This window comes from Salmo salar, chromosome 01 (assembly GCF_965601325.2).
Source record: "Salmo salar chromosome 01, fSalSal1, whole genome shotgun sequence".
In the NCBI taxonomy this organism is placed as follows: Eukaryota; Metazoa; Chordata; class Actinopteri; order Salmoniformes; family Salmonidae; genus Salmo; species Salmo salar.
In genome coordinates, this window is record NC_138291.1 from 142234520 (window position 1) to 142247500 (window position 12981).

General features: G+C 45.7%; 1 protein-coding gene across 1 annotated transcript in view; it reads right to left on the reverse strand.

Annotated features, from left to right (window-relative positions):
• Window positions 1-4729: 4729 nt before the first annotated feature.
• fgf10a (fibroblast growth factor 10a) overlaps window positions 4730-12981 on the reverse strand; it is a 19108-nt gene continuing 10856 nt past the window's right edge. Inside the window, exons 2-3 of the mRNA XM_014129270.3 lie at window positions 6925-7028; window positions 4730-5715 (exon numbers count right to left, since the gene is read on the reverse strand). Of these exons, the coding sequence (XP_013984745.1) occupies window positions 5524-5715; window positions 6925-7028 (296 nt within the window). The 3' untranslated portion in view covers window positions 4730-5523. The remainder of the gene's footprint in view (window positions 5716-6924; window positions 7029-12981) is intronic.

Genomic DNA, 12981 nt, shown 5'->3' on the forward strand with positions numbered 1-12981 from the left:
ACCCACATGAAGCCTGCAGTGACCTGGAAACTGTGTACTCACATGCTGCCACGGCAGCCCAAGGCTCAAACCCACAGGGAACTGTGGTAGCCCGGATAAATGTGCAACCTTCATACTGCCTAACACCTACTCACGGACCCAGCCATAAGAACACTATGAGCCACACTGGGAGCAGTTACAACCAAGCCATAAAACCTCACAAAGGTATGTGGGGAACCCCAACTCGCTGCAGGACAGATATCACCAATCGTCATGCCCCTGAACAATGCCCAAGAAGCCCAATGCCCAAGCCACACCCCTAGTGGAGTAAGCACCCACGCCGCTAGGCAACCCTTTTCCTTTGCTGTCATATGCCAAGGAGATAGCCTCCACAATTCAATGAGAAAGACGCTGCTTAGAAAGCACCCTACCCAAGCTGGATTAGCGAAACAGACAAAAAGCTGGTCACAAACGCGGATATCCTTGGTCCTATCCATGCGTAAAGTGCGCACCAGACTCAGACCATGCAACCTCCGTTGTTCACTGGAAGCAAATGGAGGAGGCGAAAAAGGGAACAGCCAGGGATCTGTAAGACATAAGCATAACCTTGGGAGCAAAAGCTGCATTAAGACGTAACATCACTTTGGAGTCCAAACAGGAAGGAGGAACTGATAGTACTGATAGATATCGTAATAATATATTCGTTAGCTAATACATTGCATTTGGACTGAGAAGAAATGCGGGACCAAACCAAGGAACTGGGCAATACCGCCGAGGCGTCAGACGAAGATGAAGAGGGCAGGGAACTTATGATCAAACCAGGAACTTCTACAGATCCCCAACGCGCTTGGCCGACGCCAAGGCCATGAGCAGGGCAGTCTTGTAGGAAAGGACCTTCAGGTCTCGAGACTCCCAATGGTTTAAATGGAGGCTCACACAGAGAATCCAGGACGAAAGCCAGGTCCCAGGTTGGTGCCACAGTCTTAGACACTGGTCTGAGCCGATGGATGCCTTTCAGGAACCTCCTCACCAGAGGATGAGACCCCGGGGTAGAGCCGTCAATCCCTACATGCCACGCTGAGATGGCTGCCATATAAACCTTCAATGTGAAAAATGAAATGCCCTGCTCAAAAAGCTCTTGCAAGCACTGTCCATTAAAGATCACTGAAAAGGAGAAATTCCTTTAACCTGACACCAACCCTCAAACTCGTGTCACTTATATGTATACAACCCTCTTGTAGAGGCTTCACTTGCCGACTGTATAATCATAGCCACTATTTGAGGGTAAACCCCTAGCCGTCAAATTCAGCCTCTCATGGGCCAAACCCAAAGATCCCATATCTGTGGTCGTTGGTGCCAAACACTCCCATGGGCCTGGGACAATAGATCCCGACAACACAGAATCCTCCACGAGAAACCGAAATGAGCCTCACTCGGCTGGGATGACAACCCTATCAATTCCGACCGCCACTGCTGCTCTCTCCTGGCTTCAGACAACCCCATTCCTGAGGTCGCTTCACTGTAAAGCCCTTTGCCAGCAGCCCTAAATTTCTCACAAAGTGAGCCTGACGCCCAATGGATGTTGATCTCAGCCGGAGACAATGGTCGCACAAACTGGTCCGAGCCAAAGCCTCCTGAGCGTGTTTCCACCCCAGGCAAACAGGACGGCACTCGTGAGTACCTTTAATTTTCATTGCGAAACCATATATCCTAGGGCACGGTCAGAGGTTTAAACTCGGCCGGTTAGCCTTCTTGAATTTACTCATAACACTGGCCATCTTATTCAAGCAAGGAAGCACTGGCTACACAAGCAAAGCAGAAAGTAGTTAGCTTTTAACAAACACAAAAACAGATACCAAGACCCAAAACTCGCAACATCTAGAAGGATGAGTACTTTTTCCCCACTAACAGACACCTAAGTCGGAGCCGAATCTTGTAGTCTTCGAGTTCTTGAAAAGTTTGTGTAATGCATGACACGTTGTTCCTTCAGACAGGCTGAAGAACGAAGAATTGAGGAAATTAATCCGAGCCCTGGTATTATAGCCAGCAAGCTGGGGCTCGGCATCTATTCGCCCGTTAGGCGTGATTTCAGTTTTCTTCAGGTGAATATGATTGGTCGTTGACTCCCCATAGTATGTCATACCGAGTGACCGACTGAAAGGGAACAGCAACTTTATACTGCATGCCCTTAAAACAACAAAACACTGATATGTACCTTTACCTGAAGACATCAGAAAACACATTTTTCATATTTGGTATTTTATAAGGATCCCTGTTAGCTGTTGCAAAAGCAGCACCTACTCTTCCTGGGTCCACAAAAAACATGAAACCCGACATAATACAGAACATTAATAGACAAGAATAGCTCAAGGACAGAACTACATCATTTTGAAAAAGGCACACATAGCCTACATATCAATACATACACACAAAATATCCAGGTCAAATAGGGGAGAGGCGTTGTGCCTTGAGGTGTAACTTTATCTGTTTTTTTAAACCAGGTTTGCTGTTCATTTGAGCAATATGAGATGCAATAATGGCTCTATATAATGCTGTATGCTTTCTTGAATTTGTTCTGGATTTGGGGACTGTGAAAAGACCCCTGGTGGTATGTCTGGTAAGTGTGTGTGTCAGAGCTGTGTGTAAATTGACTCTGCAAACAATTAACAAATGAATGTTTATTACAAAAAGAAGAAGTGATGCAGTCAGTCTCTCCTCAACTCAAGTCTTTAAGAGAGACTGGCATGCGTAGTATTTATATACTGATTACAATGAAAAGGTGACACTCTGTTCTGGGCCAGATGCAGCTTAACTAGGTATTTCTTTGCTGTACTTGACCACATGACTAGACAATAATCAAGATAAGACAAAACTAGAGCCTGCAGGACTTGCTTTTGGAGTGTTGTGTCAAAAGTGTATATAGATGTTTAAGACAAGTTATGTAATAGATGTACTATAAAAAGTATAGCTTGAACCTGGTATTCAGACATCTAGGCCTACAATCTAGAATAACAACAAAATAAACACTTTTTCTGAGGAATGTTAGCCCTTGAATTTCATAAAGGAAAAAAACATGTTGCTAGTGTCTTGAATATATTTCAGTCTAATTGTACATGATATGTAGTTTACAGAACACCCAAGTAATCATATAAACAGAGCTTGAATGTCCTGTTAAGAGGAAAGGCAATGTGAAGTGTGCTCAAATGCATCATACTTAATCACGCTTTGACATAACTATTACACATTTTGGATTATTGAGTCCAACAAAATATATAGTCCCTTAATACAAACACCACATGATCAACAGAGAGATTTTGATTCCATCTCACTCGGAAATAACCTCAGAAAGCAACAGACGTTGGAGTATTGATAGTGATTGATCCAATCCTGAACACACCCTTGGGTGGGGATGGGGGTGGTGGTGCGTGTACTGTATGTGTGTGTTTTGTGTTAGTGTGTCCTGATGCTTGTCTGATCCTGCTATTTGCTGGAACTGATCTGGAGGTTACGGGGAGAAGAAATAAAACGTTACGTCATGCTTAATTAGAATCAGCTCATAAACAACTTTCTAATATTTATGTTATACCATATGCCCTCGCCTCCCTAGGAAGGCAGAGGGAAAGAACATGATGTGTACATCACAGGTCAAGGTGGAACGTGCTCTGCTGCTATGCCACCTCGAGAAAGCTTTTTTTCCCCAAAGAAGAAATGTCTGCCCTAAGTAGAGAGAGGCCATGTTCATGGTCATAGCTCCAAATTAAATGTACCCTTTGTTGGGAAGAGATAAAAAAACAGATGTATCCTTTACAACTCAATGAAGAACTCCAAATCACCACTTTATGCGGTCTGCTTAACAGTGCTAAAATGTGTGAAAACAACTGAACTACTCACAATTTAGCTCAAAAACGATATTTTTCTGATGTCAATGAGATATATGATACCTTAAATGTGAAAAAAGTGCTTCTACAATACAACGTTTTTTTTATGTTGCAGTAATCCTTCTCTTCTGTTTGAAATGTTACAGTTGTTTTTGGTAAAATCTCTGCAATTTTGTAAACTGCAAGATCTGTAAAGCAGAATGAAACTGTCACATTGTATTTCCTGTATGTAGTCTTCTTTGGCTGGTTATCGATTTGTGTATTTTTGTGGGCTGTAGATGTCCAATGTCCACAGCCTTACCTTATCTGTATTTCCCTTATTAAGGATTTAAGAATTTGCGAACTCCTAAGGGTCCGCTCCTTGTTTTCTCTAAAAACACTGGCTGGCATATGAATCTTGCACAGAATGTACCCCAGTTTGAGGTTTGTTTGTTTGTCAAAATTTTCCACTGTGAAACCACAAAGTCAATCCCTGAGTTATGAATGAATTTAGGAACAAGCTGTCAAATTTACTTATTGGATTTTCTGGCGTCTTGACGAGCTTCTAAACAGCTCCTTCCTTCTGCTCCAACTGCTAGGAAATCAGAATTTTTTCATACCTGTAGCCTACCTACAGTTCCCAACTAATTCATGAAAGGGTTGGTAGTTGTAGTTGATATGTCAAAAAGCATACCACAGTTGCCATTCATTTGTTACTTTGACCACGTAATACTGCTGTTGATACAGGCATGTGATTTGCAACTGCTTTTGCAGCTATAGTAAATGAACAACACAAGCTGAGTTTAGACCTACAGTTCATAATCTGTGCTGTGTAGTGCTGTGGTATTGTGAAATAAATAGGTGTAAATCTACAAATAGACAATTATACATAGTAAAGAGAAATATATTTATTTTATTCATGTTTAAACGATAGATTAGTATTTAAAAAGAAGAGCATAAATGATAAAAATAATGAATTTGTCCATTCCATATTTTTGGTCTTTTTGGTTTCTTTAAATATTACATAAAATAAATAATTTATTTTAAAGCAGTCAGGTAAAGGAATGGAAATACCCAATACAGTGAACTTGCATGTTAATAAGGTTTATGCTATGGTGCTAACTTGACTAAATTCTCTGCATTTGACTCACTCCATCGGCCAGCTTCTCTTCCATCACACCTAAGTCACCCAAGTGCTTCCGGTACTGTACGTGTCTGTCACAAAGCATGAGTGTCAATTTCAGTTCCTCGTATGAGTTAGTACAGCATAAATACATGTAACTGCATCCACAGATCATCACACAGACAAATACACATGGTACACTCTGTCCTTTGACCCTGTCTTCAGTGACGCTGAATCAGTGTCCCTTTTTTGTCCTCTTATTCAGTATTCAGTTTTGTCTCCAACAGTTCGCCCATTGAAAATGATTTGGCACAGAAAAATGTTTCATATTTTCTCCTGTGCCGAATCATAACTTAAAAACAAATCTGTGCCATCATCAGTCAGACTCCGTGACAATGAGTTCAAACAGTTCCTTTACATAGTGCCTTCCTTTCAGAAAATACATATAGTCTTTGCAAATCAAAAACATTGACTGCATATGACTCCATTATGTCTTTAATGGTTCCCAGTCTTTCCTCAGTGCAGTGAAACATTCCCAGGGGAAGGAACTGTCCAATGCGGTGGCTACACCACTATGGGCAGGAAGTGGGTGGCAGTGTTTTTCCTTCGTGTTTTCTTGCCCCTCATGGGCTTGCCGTTGGCGCTCAGCCCCACGAACATGGGCTTCTTCTTGTTCCGCCACTCTGCTGAGGCATAGGTGTTGTACCTGTTCTCCTCAATCCGTTCGGTCAACCGACAGTCAACACCAAAGTCCCTCTGGTGAACAAACAAGAAAAACAAATTGTGAGTGATTCGACAACTTTGGCAGCACAGGCAATGGAACTGGGGTCTACATTTGCATCATTTATTCAGTAAGCAGAAGTTCTCATCCAGATATCCAGGTTGGTTGGCTCCAATAAGGCAAGTTAACAACAATATAAATACATTCTTGCATAATGGCAGTGGGGTTCATCAGGCTTCTAACAGACTGCTCTTGTCATTTAGTGTCCTGACTAACTAGACAAAAAAGGCATACAGTTGTGACCCCGTAAAGAATGTTCCTTTCCCAAATGCTCTTTAGCCACAGCTGTTCAAATTGAATCCAGAAGTAAACTGAATGTTCCCAAATCATATGAGAATATTTTGGAAATGCTGCCCTGGGTTCAACTCACGTTCTGCTACCTCTTTCTCATGGAAACTTGTGTGAAAATAATCTCCCACAAAATGGAATATATGAATGTAGAACCAGCTAACTATAATATAATACTTGTGTAATGAGGGACAGATATGCCACCAATGCTTTACTGAGTGATTGACAGTACCTTGGTGTGACACTTTAAAATACGTCATGGGAATTGTGTTCCCTAGCTAGAATGCTTTTTGTGTCTCATTTCATCTGATTTCACTACTAAGAGAGCCGTAGTAACAGTCTTTTACTGTTATGTTTCAGATGATGTGTGAGAGCACATGAAACAGTACCGGTAGCCCTTGAGGGCTTTTAGTAGAATGGGGGCTGTTGTATTGTGTTTCTCTGGTCTGAATAGAGCGGAGCACAAGGATGGTGTGGTATATGGGAGGATCTGTGTGTTTGGGAGAGAGGGACGGCAGGGCCGTCTCGGCTTACTTTCTCCAAGACGACAACTCTTTTGGCTGGGCCGACTTGTACTAGGGGATTATTTACGGGCAGTGGAGTGGAACTGTCCTTTAAAACAACCCCAGGCTTCTCTAAGGGCCCGGGGACAGAGGAGAGAAGAGCTCTCACACAACATCAAAGGAGCCAGCTCCTTAGGAGAGTATAGTATGGAAGAGAGTTATTTTCAACAGTAAGGTGGCAGTGTAAAAACACTACCTGGCAACTAACTAGTGAGTGTTCTGAACACTGAATCAGTCTAATGGGGAGTTTGTATACTCAGCCAAATAATTAGCTCCAGTTTTTGTAGGGATATTGTTATTCTGTGTGAGAATTTCAGTACAGGCTAAACTTACCGCGCCATAAAGCTCTCCTTTCTTGCTGATTGCCAGGTAAAAGTTACTGCTGAGCCCCTTGATGGCCACGATCCCAACATCCACTGACTTGATCTCCAGCACACCTGGAAGACACGCAGACACATTATAGGTTAGTTATACCAGGCCAATACACTGAAGTGATAGTCATTGAATAATTGAACTGCATTGAGAAAGAATGCTTGTAAAAGCTGGCAGCGTCTGTGTTTTTGACTGCATACAGTTGTTAGGCTCCACTGTTTATTTAAGCAAAAGGCATGAGGGGGTGTGGTATACGGGCAATATACCACTGCTAAGGGCTGTTCATAGGCACGACTCAACACGGCCCATAGCCGTGGTATATTGGCCGTATACCACAAACCCTGAGGTGCCTTATTGCTATTATAAACTGGTCACCAACGTAATTAGAGCAGTAAAAATAAATGTTCTGTCATACCCGTGGTATACATACCCGTGGTCTGATTTACCACGGCTGTCAGCCAATCAGCATTCAGGACCCGAACTTCCCAGTTTATAATTGCTGTTATAGCATGCAGGCCAGTTGATTAAGTAGTACAGTGAATGTAAGTGGATACAGTATGTTGTAGTCCATGATGTTGTCAGTTACTACCATCTTTTCCAGTATGTTTACTGAACATATCTACATAAAAAGGTATAATAACGGCAGGCCTTGTCTGCTGAGTAACACCGGGGGGTAGAGTCACACTGTTATCCCTGACTATGTTTTGAATAATCACAATCATCTATGCTTGATCCCCCTCAGTAAACAACTGACTGGCTGCCTGGCTGTGTGTCTCTGTGCCAGTCATGGAGAACAGACAGGCTGAGCCGCCATTTCATTCCCATGCTAACGGCCATAAGCCCTGAGTGAGAGGCGTTGGCTGGGGCTAAGCCTTGGAAAAACCATTTCTTTGCTTTTGTTTGTTTTCGGAGTGGAGCGGCACGCTGGCGAAAGCCAAAATGTCCATATCGGTTTGCAGTCTGAATGTTTCTTGAACCAATTAGTGACTTAAGATGTGGTGACCAGTCTCCTTCATCCTAAAGTCAATTATACAAACCCATAAAGCTATCATGGGTTAGGGGGGATTAGCTCATTTGTAGCAAGCAGGGAGGCAGGGAGGCAGGGAGGCAGGGAGGCAGGGAGGCAGGGAGGTGGCTGGTCTGGCCCAGTGTGGAGCCTCCTCGCATGGGTCAGAGGACAGTAGATATCGCCTCACAAAGTGGCCTTTGACAGGCCAGAGTCAGAGTAGTTAATGGTACCTGTCTACACTGACACTGACTCACCTTCACCCCCCCCTCCGCTGACATCTTTTATTTGTGCCATCCCTCTTTCTTACTCCTGGGACACACATTTGTAACATCCTGCTGTCCTGGTGTGATTTTATGGACCGCCTGAGACAAGGGGGGACCCCGTTTTAGGAGGGCTGTTGCAGGATTCTTTGATCAGGGATAAGTTGCTCAGGCATTTACCCTTAAGTACTTGTTCAACTGGACATATCGTTCCTCTCCATATCTTCCTATTTGGGCTATGTGTCCTGTCAGTGTACTGGGTTACATTTTATGGTTAACAGTTTTGCGTAAGAGTATCTCACTTGGGGACTCTAGTCTACCCCTGCCATGGACTTTCCCATGTAAACCAATTTCAACTTTGAACCAATACAGTCTGCAGCTGTGGATTCTACTCAAAGGTCATGACCTCTTTTCAGACTCCCCACCCCCTAATTTTTCTTCCACAGTCGAAGACTGAAATTGTACCTTGTATGTGTAACACAGGAGGAGTGTGAAAACATATAAGCATACTTCTAAAAGTGCTAGTATAAAACTCATGACACCATAAAACTATGAATAATTCCATTGATGCAGAGTACAAAATAAAGACATTCCAGTCCCCGTACTGTGAAAACGAACTCCTAGTACATTGTCAATGCCTAAGCTAAACCATTTAGTATGAATTGGCGGTGAGGTTTTATCTGCACCTGTGAACCGGCAAAACAAGCAGTGTGGCCGCCACTCAACAGGCGGATTAGACAGGTTTCTTTATACACAGCGGGCGTGAGAGAGCCCCTTCCGTATGGGCTCTGGTTGCACACAGCTATTGAGTGTGGTGGTAAGGTTATCCGGCCTGGTCTCTGCTCCTCTGCCTTCCCTCAGGTTCATGAACAGGGGAGGGGAAGGAAGGGATGAAAGGAGGAGAAGAGAAATTGGATGACAGTCAGTGGGATTAGAGGGGAATAATCCCTGATCAAAGGGAGGGAGGGAGTGAGAGAAGGAGAGAGAGGCAATGCCAATTGATACAGGTGTATGGAGACCACTTTGAATAACTAAATTGTACGGAAATACAATACACTGCAAAGACTTGCACCTATTTTACAAACTCACACTGACTCACAGTTAAACACACAAACACACAGGCCGTTCCTGAATACCTGTCTTTGCATTCTAAATCGGCATTTTAGGGTATGTGAAAAAATGACGTTTTATAGTACGTGGAATTTCCTAAAATGTTGTATACTTTACATCCCAGGATGTCAGACTCATTTCAGCGTTTCATCTAGTAGAATTCACTGCACACTATTAAGGAAGAGATTCGTCTTTCCAGACACGTGTGTTTGATAACAGCTGCGAATCAGCTGAGGGGACGCGCTGCACCAAAACGAACAAAAGGCGTGAATCAACGCAATTTCGCTTTAGATTACAAATTCTCAGTAGGATGAGCCTAGTATGCTGATATTTGCTGCTTGCTGCATTAGCTTTACTAAACAGTACGTTCTAAATGCTGTAGTATGTCGTACTACTAGCACACAGTATGTCGTTTCAGTAAGTAGTAGGCATGCCAGATCTCAGACACAGCCACAAACACCTTCACCATCTGCACAAGAGTGAATGGTTCAAAACAAGTTTCAAGTCTGAGCTCCCCTGTAATATAAGTGACACTGCAGTATTTTAGGTAAGCTTGCAATGTCAAAATAAGATCTATCTCTGCCGTGTTGAAAGTCAGGCACCTGTTTTAGCCATTTGCTTTGGGCCGTTTGATGTGGTGCGTTAAAGCTAAACCCTTTTTTTATGACCCCCTTGCCAGTCACCAGAACCATCACCTGTACTCTGGAGTTGAAAGGCAGGGCTGTAACAAAAGGCTTAAATTGCAACAATATTCTATCTGAGGGCGGCACAGAACAGACCAGAGACTGAAACATATTGCTCCTGGCAGCTCGGCACAGCACAGCTCGGCACAGCACAGCACAGCACAGCACAGGGCCAGACCCCATTTCTCTTTAGCCCCTCCGTTCACAACAGTAAAACGAGTATCCTTACTCTATCTCTCTCTTTGCTTCGTTCCTCTCTCTCTTATCCGTGGCTTATCTCTGCGCGTCTGTTTCCCTCTATCTTTCTCTCCGTTCTGCCCCCGTTCCTGTCTCCTCACTCTGGTTACTTTTTATGCTTGGGGGGTTGTTTTTTTTCTACCTCTGGTTGGCACATCGCCCAAAACTTTTATTTCTATTTTGTGAGGGTGAACTTTTAAGTGCAGCGAAACAGTTTTATGACCAATATTGAAAGTGTAATAACCAGAGTTTTCTTAACAAACAAGAAAAAAAGGTGCTGACATTCTGCAATCGACATTTTTCAGAAACTACGAAGACAAACACCTGTGTATATAACAGGACTGTGTTAGTTTAATATGGCAGATTAATAAAAACCAGACCCCAAGGTCCTGTAACAGTCGACTGCAGTCTTCAGTGCTAATGAAGGGTTAGTTCCAGATACAGTATGGACAAGACTATATAAGAGTCCAAAATCTGTTTTCCGCCTCATTTCACTCTATGAAGCTGTATTTGTGCTGCCTAGATTTGAGGTCCAATGTTTGCTTGCCTCACTAAAGGAATTTACTGCTGCACACAAGAAGAGGCAGTGTGTTTATGGTGTAATGAGATACCGTATGAGTGCAGGTAAAACATTTCTGAAATATTTTTCTTTAGATAAGGTGAGTCATCTGACTTCTTTCTCTTTTCAACCTCAATTGGTCGATGTGGTTTCACAGTATTTGAGTAATTTGTGTTTCTTGGGTTTCTCCTACAGTACCATTGGCAGAGGCTATGGCTGCTAATTACAGCGTTACTACTGGAGAGCAGACAGTCTTCTGGTGGCTCAGTTCACTTCTGCTGGCTGACTGTCCATTGGGTGGTCAAGTCAACTGCCTGGTGTGACTCCCATCGGCAGCAGCCTTGGCTTCTACCCTAGGCTCTGTAGGTGGCCTCTCTCCTCCTCTCCCCGCCCCCCACAGACCCCCATCACCACATAAGGCCGTGGTTTCTTGGCAGGGTGACAGAACTCCCGTTATCGCATCTTGTCAAAATGACCTCAATGCTTTCACATTTGTAGCTTCATACAGCCAGCTTTACCACTGAGCCTCCCCCACTTATATTGCTGTGTACTGTATAGAAGACTACACACTACAATAGAACATACAATGCATGCTCTGTTCTGAGAGAAATACCTTTTCTCATCAACACCAGGCATCAATTCGATACTAAAGTTTAAGCAGCTTAGATGCCACAAGACCACCAATGTCGTCAACCCAGAGTGTGTGCATAATTGTCCTGGGAAACCTAACTTGCTGCCCCTATGACAGGCAAGTCTTTGCTATTAACCTTCCAGATTCAGGGGTGTAGAGGCAGCTCATGTCCTATTAAAGGGGGGCTGGGGTAGTGGCAGGAGGGGTTGGGGCAGTGGCAGGAGGGGGTGGGGCTGGGGGTAGGGGTAGGGGCCAGAGGGGTTGGGGTTGTGGCAGGAGGGTTTGGGGTAGTGGCAGGAGGGGTTGGGGCTGGGGGTAGGGGACGGAGTGTTTGGGGTAGTGGCAGAAGGGTTTGGGGTAGTGGCAGGAGGGGGTGGGCTGGGGGTAGGGGCCTGAGTGGTTGGGGTAGTGGCAGAAGGGAGTGGGGTAGTGGCAGGAGGGGTTGGGGTAGTGGCAGGAGGGGTTGGGGCTGGGGGTAGGGGTAGGGGCCGGAGAGGTTGGGGTTGTGGCAGGAGGGTTTGGGGTAGTGGCAGGAGAGGTTGGGGTAGGGGCCGGAGGGGTTGGGGCTGGGGGTAGGAGGAGGTGGGGTAGTGGCAGGAGGGGTTGGTCTGGGGGTAGGGGCCGGAGGGGGTTGGGGTAGTGGCAGGAGGGGTTGGGGCTGGGGGTAGGGGCCAGAGAGGTTGGGGTAGTGGCAGGAGGAGGTGGGGTTGTGGCAGGAGGGGTTGGGGTAGTGGCAGGAAGGGGTGGTCTGGGGGTAGGGGCCAGAGAGGTTGGGGTAGTGTCAGGAGGGGGTGGGGCTTTGGCAAGAGGGGTTGGGGTTTTGGCAGGAGGTGTGGGGAAGTGGCAGGAGGGACTGGGTTAGTGGCAGAAGGAGTTGGTGCTGGTGGTAGGTGGCCGGAGGGGTTGGGGTAGTGGCAGGAGGGGCTGGGTTAGTGGCAGAAGGAGTTGGTGCTGGTGGTAGGTGGCCGGAGGGTTTGGGGTAGTGACAGGAGGGGTTGGGGCTGGGGGTAGCGGCCGGAGGGGTTGGGGTAGTGTCAGGAGGGGGTGGGGTTTTGGCAAAAGGGGTTGGGATTTTGACAGGAAATGTGGGGTGTGGCAGGAGGGTTTGGGGTAGTGGCAGGAAGGTTTGGGGTAGTGGCAGAAGGGACTGGGCCTGAGCTGGGGTAGTGGCAGGGCAAGGGTGGGGGCTGGGTTAATGGCGGTAGAGGGGCCTGGGGGACTGGAGTAGAGGCAGGGAAGGGGGGGGCTGGGGTAGTGGCAGGGGAGGGGATGGGGGACTGGGGTAGTGGAAGGGCAGAGCAGGGGCTGAGGTAGTGGCAGGGCAGGGCAGGGGGGGCTGAGGAACTGGGTTTGACCCTGGGCTGGCTCCTTACAGCAGTGCCTCGCACCTTTGATCTGGCCTCCACAGGCCTCTGGCTCCCAGGCTCCTGAGAGATCAGTGCAGCAGGGTCTGGGCTCTCTTGAGGGGCCGGCTTCATTAGGCTGCAGAACAACACAGCTCTCCCCCCACCAACCCCACTCTACACCCC